At 41.1% G+C, this 14,154-nt stretch overlaps 1 protein-coding gene across 1 annotated transcript in view; it reads left to right on the forward strand.

Moving 5' to 3' along the window:
• Window positions 1-7,901, forward strand: part of HAL (histidine ammonia-lyase) — a gene marked incomplete in the record, with an annotated part of 8,884 nt that extends 983 nt beyond the window's left edge. Inside the window, 4 exon segments of the mRNA XM_036761990.1 lie at window positions 748-882; window positions 3,610-3,718; window positions 3,920-3,989; window positions 6,804-7,901. Coding sequence (XP_036617885.1) covers window positions 748-882; window positions 3,610-3,718; window positions 3,920-3,989; window positions 6,804-6,965 — 476 coding nt within the window.
• Window positions 7,902-14,154: the final 6,253 nt, after the last annotated feature.

Genomic DNA, 14,154 nt, shown 5'->3' on the forward strand with positions numbered 1-14,154 from the left:
TATTCAAGAAGAGGCTGGACAGCCATCTTTTAGTGATGATGTAGAGACCAGATGAGATGATGCCGGAGTTCTTTTCCTTCTCTGAACTTGTGTTTTTCTTTACCACTCCAGTTTGTCAATCGACAGGCATTTATTAAGAACTTACTATGTGCCAGGAATGTTCTAGGCACTAAGAATACAAAGACAAAAGTAAAGCAGTCTCTGCCGCCAAAGAGCCGACAATCTACTAAATATGTCACTTTTAAAATGTGTCACTGTCCCTCTTGAGATCTGTCATCTGGATTTTCTTACATTGTGCATAAAATATAGGATCCCCCCCTTTTTTTCTAAAATCCCTTGAGCAATCAGTACTTTTATGGCAAAAACCAAAATGTTAGGCGAACATTTGTCCAAAGGCAGAATTGTGGCCTAGATGGCCTGGAAGTGTCTGTGTGATACTAGGAGGCTTGGACTTTAAAATTTCCTTTAATCTCAGCCCTCTGCTCCATTGGTCAGGGTGGTGTCGTTCAATCTATTCAGTCACGTCTGACTCTTTCTGCCCATTTGAGGTTTTCTTGGCAAAGACACTGGAGTGGTTTGCCATTTCCTTCTCCAGCTCATTTGACAGATGAGGAAACTGAGACAAACAGGGTCAAGTGACTTGCCCACGGTCACACAGCTAGCACATGTGTGAGGTCAGATTTCCTGACTCCAGGCCTGGCACTCAGGGTGAGTGCTGTCTAATTTATTCACCTTGGACTTTTGCAGTTTCAGAGAATAAAGCCCTGTGCCATCCTTCCTCTGTGGATTCTCTTTCAACCAGCGCTGCTACAGAAGATCACGTGTCCATGGGAGGGTGGGCTGCGAGAAAAGCCCTCAGAGTTATCGAACACGTGGAGCAAGGTAATGCAAGCAACACTGCTGATTTTGTAGGACTAATTCAGCAGACTGTTAGATCAAGTGAAAAGAGCCTTGGGTTTAGAGTCTGAGGATCTGGGTTCAGATTCCCACTTCTTTCTAACTGTGTGACCCTAGACAAGTCACTTCCCTCTCTAAACCTCAGTTCCCTGATCTATAAAATGTGGATATTATTAGTACCTACCCTACAGGATTGTAGTGAACATCTGATGAGATAATGTATTTAAAGTCCTTCGCAAACCTTAAAGCATGATATAAATGCTAACATTGCTGTTGTTATCAAAATGGGTTAGACAAGACATGCAGTGTGGTTTAATAGATAGTATGTTGGATTGGGAGTCAGAAAGACCAATCTTACCTCAGACATTTACATATTTACATATATTCATTCCCACATATAAATATTATATTGTATATTATATATTGTAGATGGTATGTTATGTATAATATATAAATTTATATAGAACATCTAGGTGGCGCAGTGGATAGAGCGCCAGGCCTGAATTCTGGAAGACCTGAATTCAAATGTAACCTCAGACACTTAACTAGCTGTGTGGCCCTGGGCAAGTCACTTAACCCTGTTTGCTTCAGTTTCCTCTTCTGTAAAATGGGGCTCATAATAACGCCTACTTCCCAGGGCTGCTGTGATAATATTTGTAAACCCCTTTGTAAACCCTTAATTGCTACATAAAATGAGCGGGCTGGACTCAGTGACCTCAAAGTTCCTTCCAGCTCTAAACCTATGATCCCTCACCTAGCATAGCTTTTTGCTATTTTAATAGGCTCTCTTGAAATATTTGCTATATGTTCCTAATTTTAGCATCGTTCCCCAGTTTTCCAGCCCCTCCCAAACTGATTTTGGAAGTGATGCCATCTCTGCCTGCCCGCATATTCACAAGGTGCTTAAACTCAAGCCCATGCCCCCAGTGATCCTGAGCTCTGTAGATCAGAATGATCCTCACTTTCACCTCCCCCCTTTCACTGTCAAATCAAAGGGAATAGCTCAGATGAGAGGGTCAGACCCCAAGGTCATTGTAAAGTTTTAACAGCCCCTGGAGATCAGCCAATCCCACACCTTCCTTTCATGGACAAAGAGAGGGCGGCTCAGAGAGTGTGTGTGTCTTATCCAAGGCCATAGACCTAGTGAGAGGCAGAGGTCCTGTCTCCTAATCCAGTGCTCCTTCCATTTAACCCAGCGGTGAAAGAATCAAGTGATTCCTAGTTAGACTTCAGGTAAACTGGATAAATGCAGAGGAACAAAGCTGTGAGCTCCTGGGGTAGGACTGGGGGGGCGGCACGGTCTGCTTGATTTTCTAGGTAACTATCCCAATTCTCTTTACTTTATCTGACATTATAGTCAGGGATACAGGGACTGAACCAGTGATTTCATTGGTACCAGGAACTCCCAGGGGAAGAAACTCCCTCTACCAGGACAGGTTGGCTTCTCCTCAGAGAGATGCCCAGAGCACCCAGGGTCACACGGCCAGCATGGGTCAGAGGCAGACCTGGAACCCAGATCTTCAGGGCCAACTAATTCTCTTTCCACTGCCTTCCGGACTATTCAGATGCAGCCAATAAATTGGTGGGAATACAGAGGTTAAAACAATAAGCAAGCATGGTCCACTTTGTTCTGAGACAGGTTGAGAGCATCTTCCTTCCCTCTGCTTCTTTACTAGCTGGGTGTCTCTGAGCAAATCCCTTACCCTCTCTGGGCCTCACTTTGCTCATATGTAAAATGGAGGGTGGGATTCCACTAGCTGGCTTCTGGATCCCCTTCTCCAACTCCAGATTGATGGCCCTATGATCCCAAGTCTCTGGATCTCGGTTTCATCATCTGGAAAATCGAAAGGGTTTAACCAGAATTGTGATCTCCAAGGTCCCCATCAGCTCTGATTCCTATTATCCTCTGTAGAGCATCCAATCCAATAAATCTAATCTAATCTACATTTATTCCATTTGTTATACAGCCTACTGTATGCTGAATGCCATACTAAGCACCAGAGGTACAATTAACAGAAAGACAGTCCCAGTCCTCTAAGAGTTCACAATCTAATGAGGAGAAGGGGATGGGAGACAGCACACATTAGAGATAAGGGGTACCTTGTTTTACAGATGGAGCCCAGAGGGGTATAACTTGTACAAGGCCCCACAGCTAGAGGCTGGGCTGATGAGATGTAAGAAAAGTGAAATGCCCAGCTTCCCTGGCTTCCTTTAAGTTTTAACTAAAAGTCCACCTTCTACGGGAAGCCTTTCACTAGCCCCCCTAAAGCTAGTGCCTTCCCTCTGGGGTTATCTCCGCTTTATTCTGCATGTATCTTGTCAGGATATAGTTGTTGGCATGTTATCCCCCATTCATATGTAGGTTTTTTGAGGGCCAAGGCTGGTTTTGCTTTCTTGGAACCCCCAGGACTTAGAATGGCGCCTGGCACATGTTGTTGTCGTTCATTGGTTTCTGACTCTTTGTGACCCCATTTGGGGTTTTCTTGGCAGAGGTGCTGGCATGGTTTGTTATTTCCTTCTCTAGCTCATTTTACAGATGAGGAAACTGAGGCAAACAGGGTTTAAGCACATACTAGGTGCTTAATCAGTACTTCTTGACTTGCCTTGACTAATGATGAACCCCCACGTCAGGGTTTGTGAAAATGTAAGTTGGCATATCCTTGAATTAAGCTTTGTAAAAACCATCCCACTTTCCACAATTCTGTCTCCTAGTGTTGGCCATTGAGCTCCTTGCCGCCTGTCAGGGCATCGAGTTTCTACGCCCCCTGAGAACAACTACTCCATTGGAGAAGGTCTATGACCTTGTGCGCTCTGTTGTAAGGTAAAGTCAAACAAACACCTTCCTAGAGGTTAAAAACCACCAACCATGGCAGCGGTTAATGTTTGCCTAATATCTGACCTTCCTCCCAAGGCTGTTGTGAGGAGCAAATGAGATAACATGTGGTACGGTGCTATCAAGATTCTATGATGATTGGTATTATTCTTATCAGGTTTAACACACCATGGTCTTTCTTCTCTCTAGGCCTTGGATAAAAGATCGTTTCATGGCTCCAGACATTGAAGCAGCTCATCGACTCCTTGTGGATCAGAAGGCAAGGTCTTCAGTTGGCCTTATCGATTGGCCATAGAGTATAGATTTAGAGCTGGGAGGGACATTCAAACTCAACGAGGCCAACTCCTTTGTTTCACAGATGAGGGAGAAAATTGAGCTCCAGATTAGTCAAGAAGTGACTCGAACTTAGAACTGGAACTAGAACTAGAACAAGAAATTATCTAGAACTTACAATTTAGAACTTGAAAGGAGCTTGGAGGTCATCTTACTCTAGTCCTCTCCTTCATTCCACGGATAAGGAAATTGAGGTCCAGGTTTGGAAAGTGACTGCTCAGGGTCACACACATAGTAAGTGTGACTTGATCCCAGGACCTCTGGCTTCAAAAATCCGACCCAATTTCTACTACACTGTGTTGGTCGCAGTCATTGTCAGAAAGTAAAATGGCACCACCGTTAGCGGCATCATCAATTCTTTCCAAGCATGGACTCCTTGGTGGAAGCAATTAAGGCATAGTTGGAGACTACATGAACAGTCCTTGACCACTAAGGAACCATTTGGCAAGTTATTGCTTTGGTGCATTAAACGTGGATTGATCATGAGAATCACCATTGTGTAGTGAAAATAGCTCTAGACTTGAAGTCAGGAGACCACCTCAATTTACTTAGCTCTGTGACCTTGAGTAAGTCCCTTAGGCATAACTGCCTCATCTATAAAATGGAAGAAGTTAGGGGTTGGTAGCAGAACTTAGATGGACAATCTTCCAGGGCTACTGTGAAGACAGTGCCTCATCAACTCTATATGTTTTTAGTCAAGGCAAAGAGCAAATCTCCATGGGAAGAAGATGAGATGGAGAGAGGGTCCAGCATTCTCAACTTGTGTTTCTTTAAAGTAAAGCAACAAACCAATCTGAGAGTTGCCTAGTGTTGTCCAAAGTACATTTAGGGGTTTTGGTCTGGACCAGTGATTTCATTGGTGTAGGGCAAAGTGTCAAACTCTGGCTAAACTGGACTAAAATGTAATTGGGAAATGTTTCACAAAATAAACAAAAATACAATACAATATAGATGATGTTAATTTGTAGTTTTCTAAGTCAATATGCAGTCTATAGGAATCCATTTCTATTTGAGTTTGACACCACCAATGTGGCACCTCTGTGATTTATAGTCTTAGGGAGTTACTCGAGAGGCTAAATAATTTGCCTATGGTAGAGCTGTTTTATGCTGGCAATAGAATTTGAACCCATCACTTTCTGATTCCAAGGATGGCCCTTTATTCAAAGGACATAGGAAAAGGGAATGAACAAGGATGAGTATTTTGGATTTGTTCTGTATCCATATGAACCATACATAGTGGTTCAGAAAAGCCAAGGAAGGACAATAGAGGTGGCATAGCAGACAAGGCATTGAACTTGGAGTCTGGAAGACCTAGCTGTGAGACTCTAGGCAAGACTTAACTTAGCTCACCTTCTCTCTCCTCAGACCTGCCTCACAGGATTGTTGTGAGACACAGATGAGATGAATATGTGTGTTTGTTGCTGGGTTGTTTCAGTCGTGTCTGACTCTTCCTGGCCCCATTTGGCATTTTCTTGGCAAAGATTCTGGGGTGGCTTGCCATTTCCTTCTCCAGCTCACTTTACAGTTGAGGAATCTAAGACAATCAGGGTTAAGTGACTTGTCCAAGGTCACACAGCTAAGACGCATCTGAGGTCTGATTTCAACTCAGGTCCTCCTGACTTGCAGAGCCAGTGTGCTATCCACTGCACCACCCAGCTGCCCACCTAGCACAGTGCTGTGCATTTAATAACTGTTTCTTGAATTTAATTGAATTCATAGAATTATAGATTTAGAGCTGAAAGGAATCATACAGACTATCAAGTTTAGCTCCCTCATTTTACTTATGAAGAAACTGAGGCCTAGAGTGGTTAGGAGGCTTGCCTAGGGTCACATAGCTTGTGAGCATCTGAAGTAGGATTCAAACTCAGGTTGGCAGATGGGGGAAGGCGAAGGGAATAAACATTTCCACAGCGCCTACTGTATGTCAATCACTATGCTAAGTGCTTTACAAATATTGTCTCATTGTTATCCTCATAACAACCCTGCAAGGCAGATACTACTATTATCCCCATTTCACAGTGGAATAAACTGAGGTAAGCAGGGTCACACAGCTAGTAAGTATCTGAGGCCAGATTTGAACCCAGGTCTTCCTGACTCCAGGCCCAGAACACTGCATTATGATCAGCCAGACATTTGACAGCCTGGCTTCAGTCTGCTTTTCCTGTCTTTTTACATGTTACTCCCCTACACTCTAGCCAAACTGACCTGCCAGCTGTTCCCCAAACTTGACACTCTTCCTCACCTACACCTCTTAGGATCTTTAGCTTCCTTCAAGACTCAGATTAGGTACCACCCCTCAAGAAATCTTTTCTGAACCTCTTTTATTACTTGTACTCTCTCCCTTGTATTTGCTTATCTGTATAACTTTTGACTCCTCACAGTAGAATGTAAGTTCTCTGAAGGCAGGGACTATTTTTTTCAAATTAGATCTTTTCCCCCCCAGCATCTTATGCATAGCAGATACTTAATAAATGCTCGATGAATGAATGAATAAATAAATGACATCTTAAACACATTTAAATCTGTTCAAGTTTGGTTTTAATTAAAATTCTCTTGAACTTGTGTTTTAAGAGATATTAATATAGTGAATACTATAGGTGAAATGAGGGACACAAAAACTCAAGATAACCATAAACTACTAGCTACTAAATTTCCAGTCACTTGTAATTTCAACGGGGTTTAAAAAATGAAATGCCTTTCAACATTGTGATTTTGTCTTTGTCTTTCCTGTCCCTCCCAGGTTTGGGAAGTTGCTGTGCCTTATATTGAAAAGTACAGAATAGAGCAGAATCAAGAACTCTTCCCAGAATCCAGGCCCATCTCTCCCACTGCATTTTCACTGGGCTCACTGCGCATGAAAACAGTTGATAAGCATGATCTCCTTGAATCTGAAGATCTGTAAGCGGTCACTGGTTCTCACCATGGATCAAGCAGATTACAGACCAACACTGTTCTCTCTCTCATAACTGTCTGATCTATTTACTGTCAAACTGGCTATGTGGTTCAGAGATGCATGGAAGTCAGGGGAATTTCTAATTAGATTGATCACTGTAGATAGACACTATCCTTCAAGGATATGTGATTTTGTCCCTTCTAGATACTCCTTAGATTTGTTAGGATCATATGTTTAAAGCTGGAGGGGTCTTGAGTCCAACACTCTCATTTTACAGATAAGGAAACTGAGACATGGCCTCAGTTAAGAGACTCAGCCAAGGTTACACAGCTAGTGTCAGGCAAAATTTGAATTTGGGTCTTTTTGACTCCAAGCCACTTATTTTAGTCATTGCACCCCCTAGCTGCCTAAAAATCATGAACTCTCTACAAGTTGACATATGGTCTTGAAGACCAGGATAAAAACTAAGCTCAAAAAAAAAATCAGCCTTGAGAAGGGGTGACATGAGGAAGGAATTGGAAAAATTTGGTTGGTCTGTCTACACTGCTCAAGCTACTGGGACATTTGGTCAATTTTTCCTTCACTTTGTGTCTCATAGATTTGATGTAAATTTCACAAATACACTCTGGTCTTATGAAAAATATTCAATAGTTAATTCTTGACCTTGGGAGAGTTTACTATTTGAAACTTAAATAGTAGCAAAGGTTAGAAACTGGATCCCTCTTCTGTTCTTGGCAAATATACAGTGAGTTCAAGTCTGCAATAACTAAGCTTTATCAATCAGTTAACATTTAGTTAACCAGCAGTATTCCAGTCACTATTAGGCATTGGGGATACAAAAACAGTCCCTGCCCTCAAGAAGCCTACTGAAGGGATATGATATATGTACCAATAAATAAATACAAGAAGCATACAGAATAAAATAACATTATCTTTTCCCTCAAAGGACAGGAATGAATTTTTTGGCCAATAGCAATGTCGTGTGTGTGTGTGTGTGTGTGTGTAACTGATGAAACGTTTGAGTCTTGTGCCCTAACCCTATTTTCTCCACAAGCCCTATGGTTTTTATGACTCTATTTTGCATAGTGAGGTGATTTTTAGAAATTCATATGTCAACATCAGATATAGCAGAACTGACTGTATACATACATATTGACTGCATACATGATGTATACATACATCAGTCAGACACAGCAGAACTGACCGTATACATGCATACTGACTGTATACATGATGTATACATACATCAAAGTCAGTCATAGCAGAACTGACTGTATGCATACATACTGACTGTATACATGATGTATACATACATCAAAGTCAGTCATATCAGGACTGACTGTATACATATATACTGACTGCATACATGATGTATACACACATCAAAGTCAGTCATAGCAGGACTGATTGTATACATACATACTGACTGTATACATGATGTATACATGCATCAGTCAGACACAGCAGAACTGACTGTATACATACATACTGACTGTATACATGATGTGTACATACATCAGTCAGATACAGCAGAACTGACTGTATACATACATACTAACTGTATACATGATGTATACATCAGTCAGACACAGCAGAACTGACTGTATACATACATACTGACTATATACATGATGTATACATGCATCAGTCAGACAGAGCAGAACTGACCGTATACATACATAATGACTGTATACATGATGTATACATACATCAAAGTCAGTCATAGCAGGACTGACTGTATACATACGTACTGACTATATACATGATGTATACATGCATCAGTCAGACACAGCAGAACTGACTGTATACATACATACTGACTGTATACATACATACATACATCAAAGTCAGATATAGCAGATCTGACTGTATACATACATATATACTGTACACACACACACACACACACACACACACATTATGTTGTTGTTCAGTCATTTTAGTTGTGTCCAACTCTTCATGACCCCATTCGGGATTTTCTTGGCAAAAATATTAGAGTGGTTTGCCATTTCCTTTTCCAGCTAATTTTCCAGATGAGGAAACTGAGGCAAACTTGACTTGCCCAGGGTCACACAGCTAGGAAGTGTCTGAAGCCCGATTTGAACTCATGAAGAAGAGTCTTCCTGACTCTACGCCTAGCACCACTGAGCCACCAATATATACTATATATTACATAAATGTGTGTATGTATATTATATATATGCACATACATATACATATACATACATTTACATTTAGATATAGATATAGCTGAGGACCCATTAATGACATAAATTGTTCTATGATCTTTAAGATACAAACGCCAATATATACATATATATTCAGTGTATATGTGTACTGTATATATACATACATAAGTTGGCTTGTAGAGGTGGGCGTCAAGGGTTGTGGCTTATGAGTTATTGTGAAATATATATATATACACACATATTACATATACATAAACATATACATATTATCTACTTCACAATATACGCTAATATATACATATTATATATATGTATTATATACTTCACAATAATTCACAGACCACAACCATTCTGATACCCACCTCTACAAGCAAACGTATGTGTGTGTATATATATATACACCATTGTGTGTATATATATATAACCATTCTGATACCCACCTCTACAAGCAAACGTATGTGTGTGTATATATACACACTGTACACATATATACCATATATGTATTTTATTAAGTCATTTTTCGGTTGTGTCAGACTCTCCATGACCCCATTTTGGATTTTCTTGGCAACGATAGTGGAATGGTTTGTCATTTCCTTCTTCAGCTCATTTTACAGATGAGGCAACTGAGGCAAACAGGGTGAAGTGACCTTCCCAGGGTCACACAGCTAGTAAGTGCCTGAGGCTAGATTTGAATTCACAAAATTGAGTCTCAGCATATATATCTTAAAGATCACAAAGCAATTTATAAGTCCTTGACAGGGACTCAGCTGTATCTATATCCAAATGTAAATAAATAAATATATAAAATGCCCATGCCTCCCCATCACAACTACCAGTAACTACCAGAACAAGAAAAAATATTTTTTAATTGAAAGAAAAATGATTTAGGTTAGACCTTAATAAGATCTTTATGATAGAGGAAGAGTCCCAAATGAGTTGGTCGAGTTCTACCAGTCAATCATGAAAACTTAACAGCTTGGTTTTTAAGCTATCTGCTGCCATCATGAATTGTCCCTATGGCTCCCTATGATTCTTGATAGGGAGAGGAGTATAGCTGAGCCATGCACCATTGATTATTTGCACTCTTGCCAGTCATTAATTTCCAGTCCACACTGCTCCTACTCCCGTCCAACCTCTCCCTCCACTCCATCCCCATCTCCAGAATAACCTTGAGGATTCAGAGAAATCAAAGGTAAGTCTTTCCTCATAGGAAAAGGTTGGAGATCTCTGTAGACAATGGAATGCGTTACTCAAGAAGGTCGTTTAGCCTTTGTAGGGGGAGCAGGGTCTAGGTCAAGAAAAAGATCAGACTCCCTGAAAAACGATAAGGGTGGCTCTGCTTGATGGGAAGGACAAAGGTGAAGGTCATGGAATCAAATCCGTAAAGTAACAAAATCTCTAGCTTGGAAGGAATCTTTGAAGTTGTCTAATCCAAATAGATAAATCTCCCCTCTCCACTGATGGCTAAATGGAATGATTTTCAACCATAGAAAACCATACTGCTATAAGTGGTCAAGTCAGGAGCCCTGGTATTGAAATCAGACACCCACCACCACTTCCGACGCTACCTGAATAACATTGGGCAATCGCTTAACCTCTGGGGCCACGCTTTTTTCATCTGTAAAACGAAGGGGTGTCACCAGATAACCTATAGAATCCTTTCCAACTTTAAACTTATTGAGCCTTTGATTCTAAGACAAAAACAACCCCCAGATTGCACCATGGTTGTTAGCAGCCAAACGTAAGTCTGTTGGGATATTGCATAATTGAGGCAAATTTTCACCCGTTAGGTCAGAAAATGTTTACAGGATAGGTAAAGACAGACCTGGGGAAACACTGTCCAAAGAGATTAAAGCAATTCAGTCAACAAAAAATGTGCTGGGAGAAAGATTGTTTGCACAGAGGAGACACAGTTCTCTCTAAGTATGACCGTTTCCGTCTATTTGCCAAGATAAACAAACACAGAGTAGATCTGAACTTCATCCAGTTACAAATGGCATTTCTCCCCACAAAACCCAGCAAAGGAGCGAAACCTCTCATTGTTCAAAATGTTCCCATCTTGTGATGTCAAAGTTGATGGTAATATTCTAATTCAGAGGACCCAAGTCATCATGGACAATTCTATAGCCAATGATCTTGCCGTCTTTATCTCTCAAGCCCCGTCTCCCTAGCCTGACAAAGCAGCTCTCCCATATGTCCCCTTCCCCCCTATTTTCACTGCAACTGCTCTGCTGAAGCATCTCATTACCGCTAAATTAGATTATTTCTTAACTTTCTAACGGTCTCTCAGGCCCCAGGCTGCCCCTTCTACTCAACTCTACATTTTACCATCAGTGGCAATCTTCCCAAGGGGAGCTCAGTGGCACAGTGGATAGAGCACTGGGCTTGGAATCAGGAAGACTCATCTTCACAAGTTCAAATCTGGTCTCAGACATTTACTAGCTATGTGACCTTGGGCAAGTCACTTCACCCTATTTGCTTCAGTTTCCTTATCTGTAAAATGAGAGGGAAATAGTGAGCCATTACAGTATTGCTGCCAAGAAAACCCTAAAATGGGTTGGACACAACTGAAGAACAACAATCTTCCCAAGACACAGTTCTGAATGCTACTCCACAGCTCAAAATCTTTCAGTGACTTCTATAGACTGCCAAATATAACTGAAACTCAGTCTTACATTCAGAGTCCTCCAGGACTTGGTCCCAACCCACATTTTCAACCTTGTTGCCCACTTTTGTTGTTCATTCATTTTGGTCAGAAAGATAGATGGACAGACAGAAAGACAGATGATAGGTAGGTAGATAGAAAGACAAATAGATGAGAGGGAGAGACAGACAGAGACAGAGAGACACAGAGAGAGACAGAGAGAGATAGAGACACAGAGAGACACACACAGAGAGAAGATTAGATTAGGTTGGAGATCATCTCAGAGGGAAGGAACTAGCATTAAGGATTATTGGGAAAGGCTTATTCAAGATGCTGTGATTTTACCTGAGACTAGAAGGAAACCAGGGGTGCCAGGAGGCAGACATGACAAGAGAGAGAATCCCAAGCAAGGGGGACAAGCAAGGAGAATGTCCAGAGTCTGGAGACGGGGTATCACATGCAAGGAACAGCAAGTGGCACATTGTCACTGGACCTTAGAGCATGAGTAAGGTATAAGTAGTAAGGTATAAGAAGACTGGAAAGGTAGGAAGGAGTCAGGTTATGAAGGGCTTTAAAAAACAAACCAGTGAGTTTATATTTGATCCCACAAGCATAGGAAGCCACTGGAGTGACATGATCAGTCCCATGCTTTAGGAAAATCAATCCAATAGCTGAGTGAAGGATGGATTAGAATGGGAAGAGACCCTCAGCAGGCTGCTGCAGTGATCCAGGTGTGAGATGATGAAGGATGTGGGCAATGCCAGAGGAGAGAAAGGGGAATATCTGAGAGATGTTATGAAGGTAGAATCAGGTATTATCCAAAAGAAGTGGTAACTGCTTGGGGTCAGTGTTGGAAGGGTTGGCCAGTGGTGTGCTTGCCTATGGAAGCTGGCAGGATCTGGATGTCAGCTGATAGGGTGTGGCTTTATCCTGGGGGTACATGTCTTACACCTACATCAGACAATTCCAATCCTTCCTTCAGCTTAGGAAAAAACAGTTTGGGAAATTCCCTGACTCTTCTTCATTTTTTTTTAAAGATCATTGCCCTTCAGAATAATGACTTTTGCAGGGCTGACTTTGGGTAAAAATTGTGAAATAGGAGAATTTTGTCTTAGAAACTCCTTGCCTCTTCTTCCGTATTCTTTCAGTTCCTACTCCACCAGATACCAGGCTCTCATGTTGGAAAAAAACACCAATAAAATTCATTAATGTTTGATAACTTAATATCATTAAATTGTATTTTTCTATATATACTTAAATATAAGAAGATTTATTAGATATATGTCCTTTCCCCTGCTGGAATATGAATTCTCCAAGGGCAGGGAATGTTTCATTCTTTGTCTTTATATCCCTGGTGTCTGGCATGCTTATTAAATGCTTGTTGATTAATTGATCTAATGATTTCCTTTCCAAGATGACTTGCCTACTAAGTCTCTATGGAACTCATTTTCTTCCCTGGAAAATGAGGAGTTGTCTTAGATGACCCCTAAGGACCCTTCTAGGTCTAAAGCTGTGATGCCTTTTAAAAGAGGGCTAGTAACAAAAGGTAAGGCAGCTAGGTGGCACCATAGTAGATAGAGCCATGGTCCTTGACTCAGAAAAACTGGTATTCTGGTGTTCCAATCTAGCCTCAGACACTTAGTAGTTGCATGACCCTGGGCAAGTCACTTAGCCCTGTTTGTCTCAGTTTCCTCATCTGTCAAATGAGCTGGAGAAGGAAATGACAAACCACTCCAGTATCATTGACAAGAAAACCCCAAATGGAGTCACAAAGACTTGGACATGACTGAAAATGACTGGACAACAAACGGAAGGTAATGGTCAACACTTAAGTTAGTTCTTAATTATATACCCTCTTCTGTTGTTCTTTCATTCAATATGGGTTGCCCCATGCTGGCATGGCATGCCTGGGTTCTCAAAGACCTATGTCAACCAAGTACCAGCTCTGGTTGGACCTAAAAAATCAGGAAAGGTTTGAGTGTGCAACCAGTGATTAAGACTTTGTGTCTTGTCTAGGAACAGCGCAGCTAAATTAGGAGAGGCTCATCACCAGATTGGCCACAAAGCCATAAATTTTTTTTGGTCCCTAAGACCACTTACTAAGTCATAGAGAGGTTGTGACCAAGGTTGATAGGGAATCTCACATTGAACAAATCATACATTTTAGAAGCATTAAAGTAAATATTTATTTTATTAATCTCATCTTCCTTGCTAGGCAGGAAAGGAGACCATTTTGTATATGAAACCACCTAAAATAGTTATAGGTTTATATAAAATTCAAATAACTGAGAGTATTTGAGGAAATATAGGAATAAATAGAGACGTCTCTTGAGGGAGAACAATGATTGTTTCTACTTTAAAACAG

The sequence above is a fragment of the Trichosurus vulpecula genome, chromosome 5, assembly GCF_011100635.1.
Source record: "Trichosurus vulpecula isolate mTriVul1 chromosome 5, mTriVul1.pri, whole genome shotgun sequence".
NCBI classification, from domain to species: domain Eukaryota; kingdom Metazoa; phylum Chordata; class Mammalia; order Diprotodontia; family Phalangeridae; genus Trichosurus; species Trichosurus vulpecula.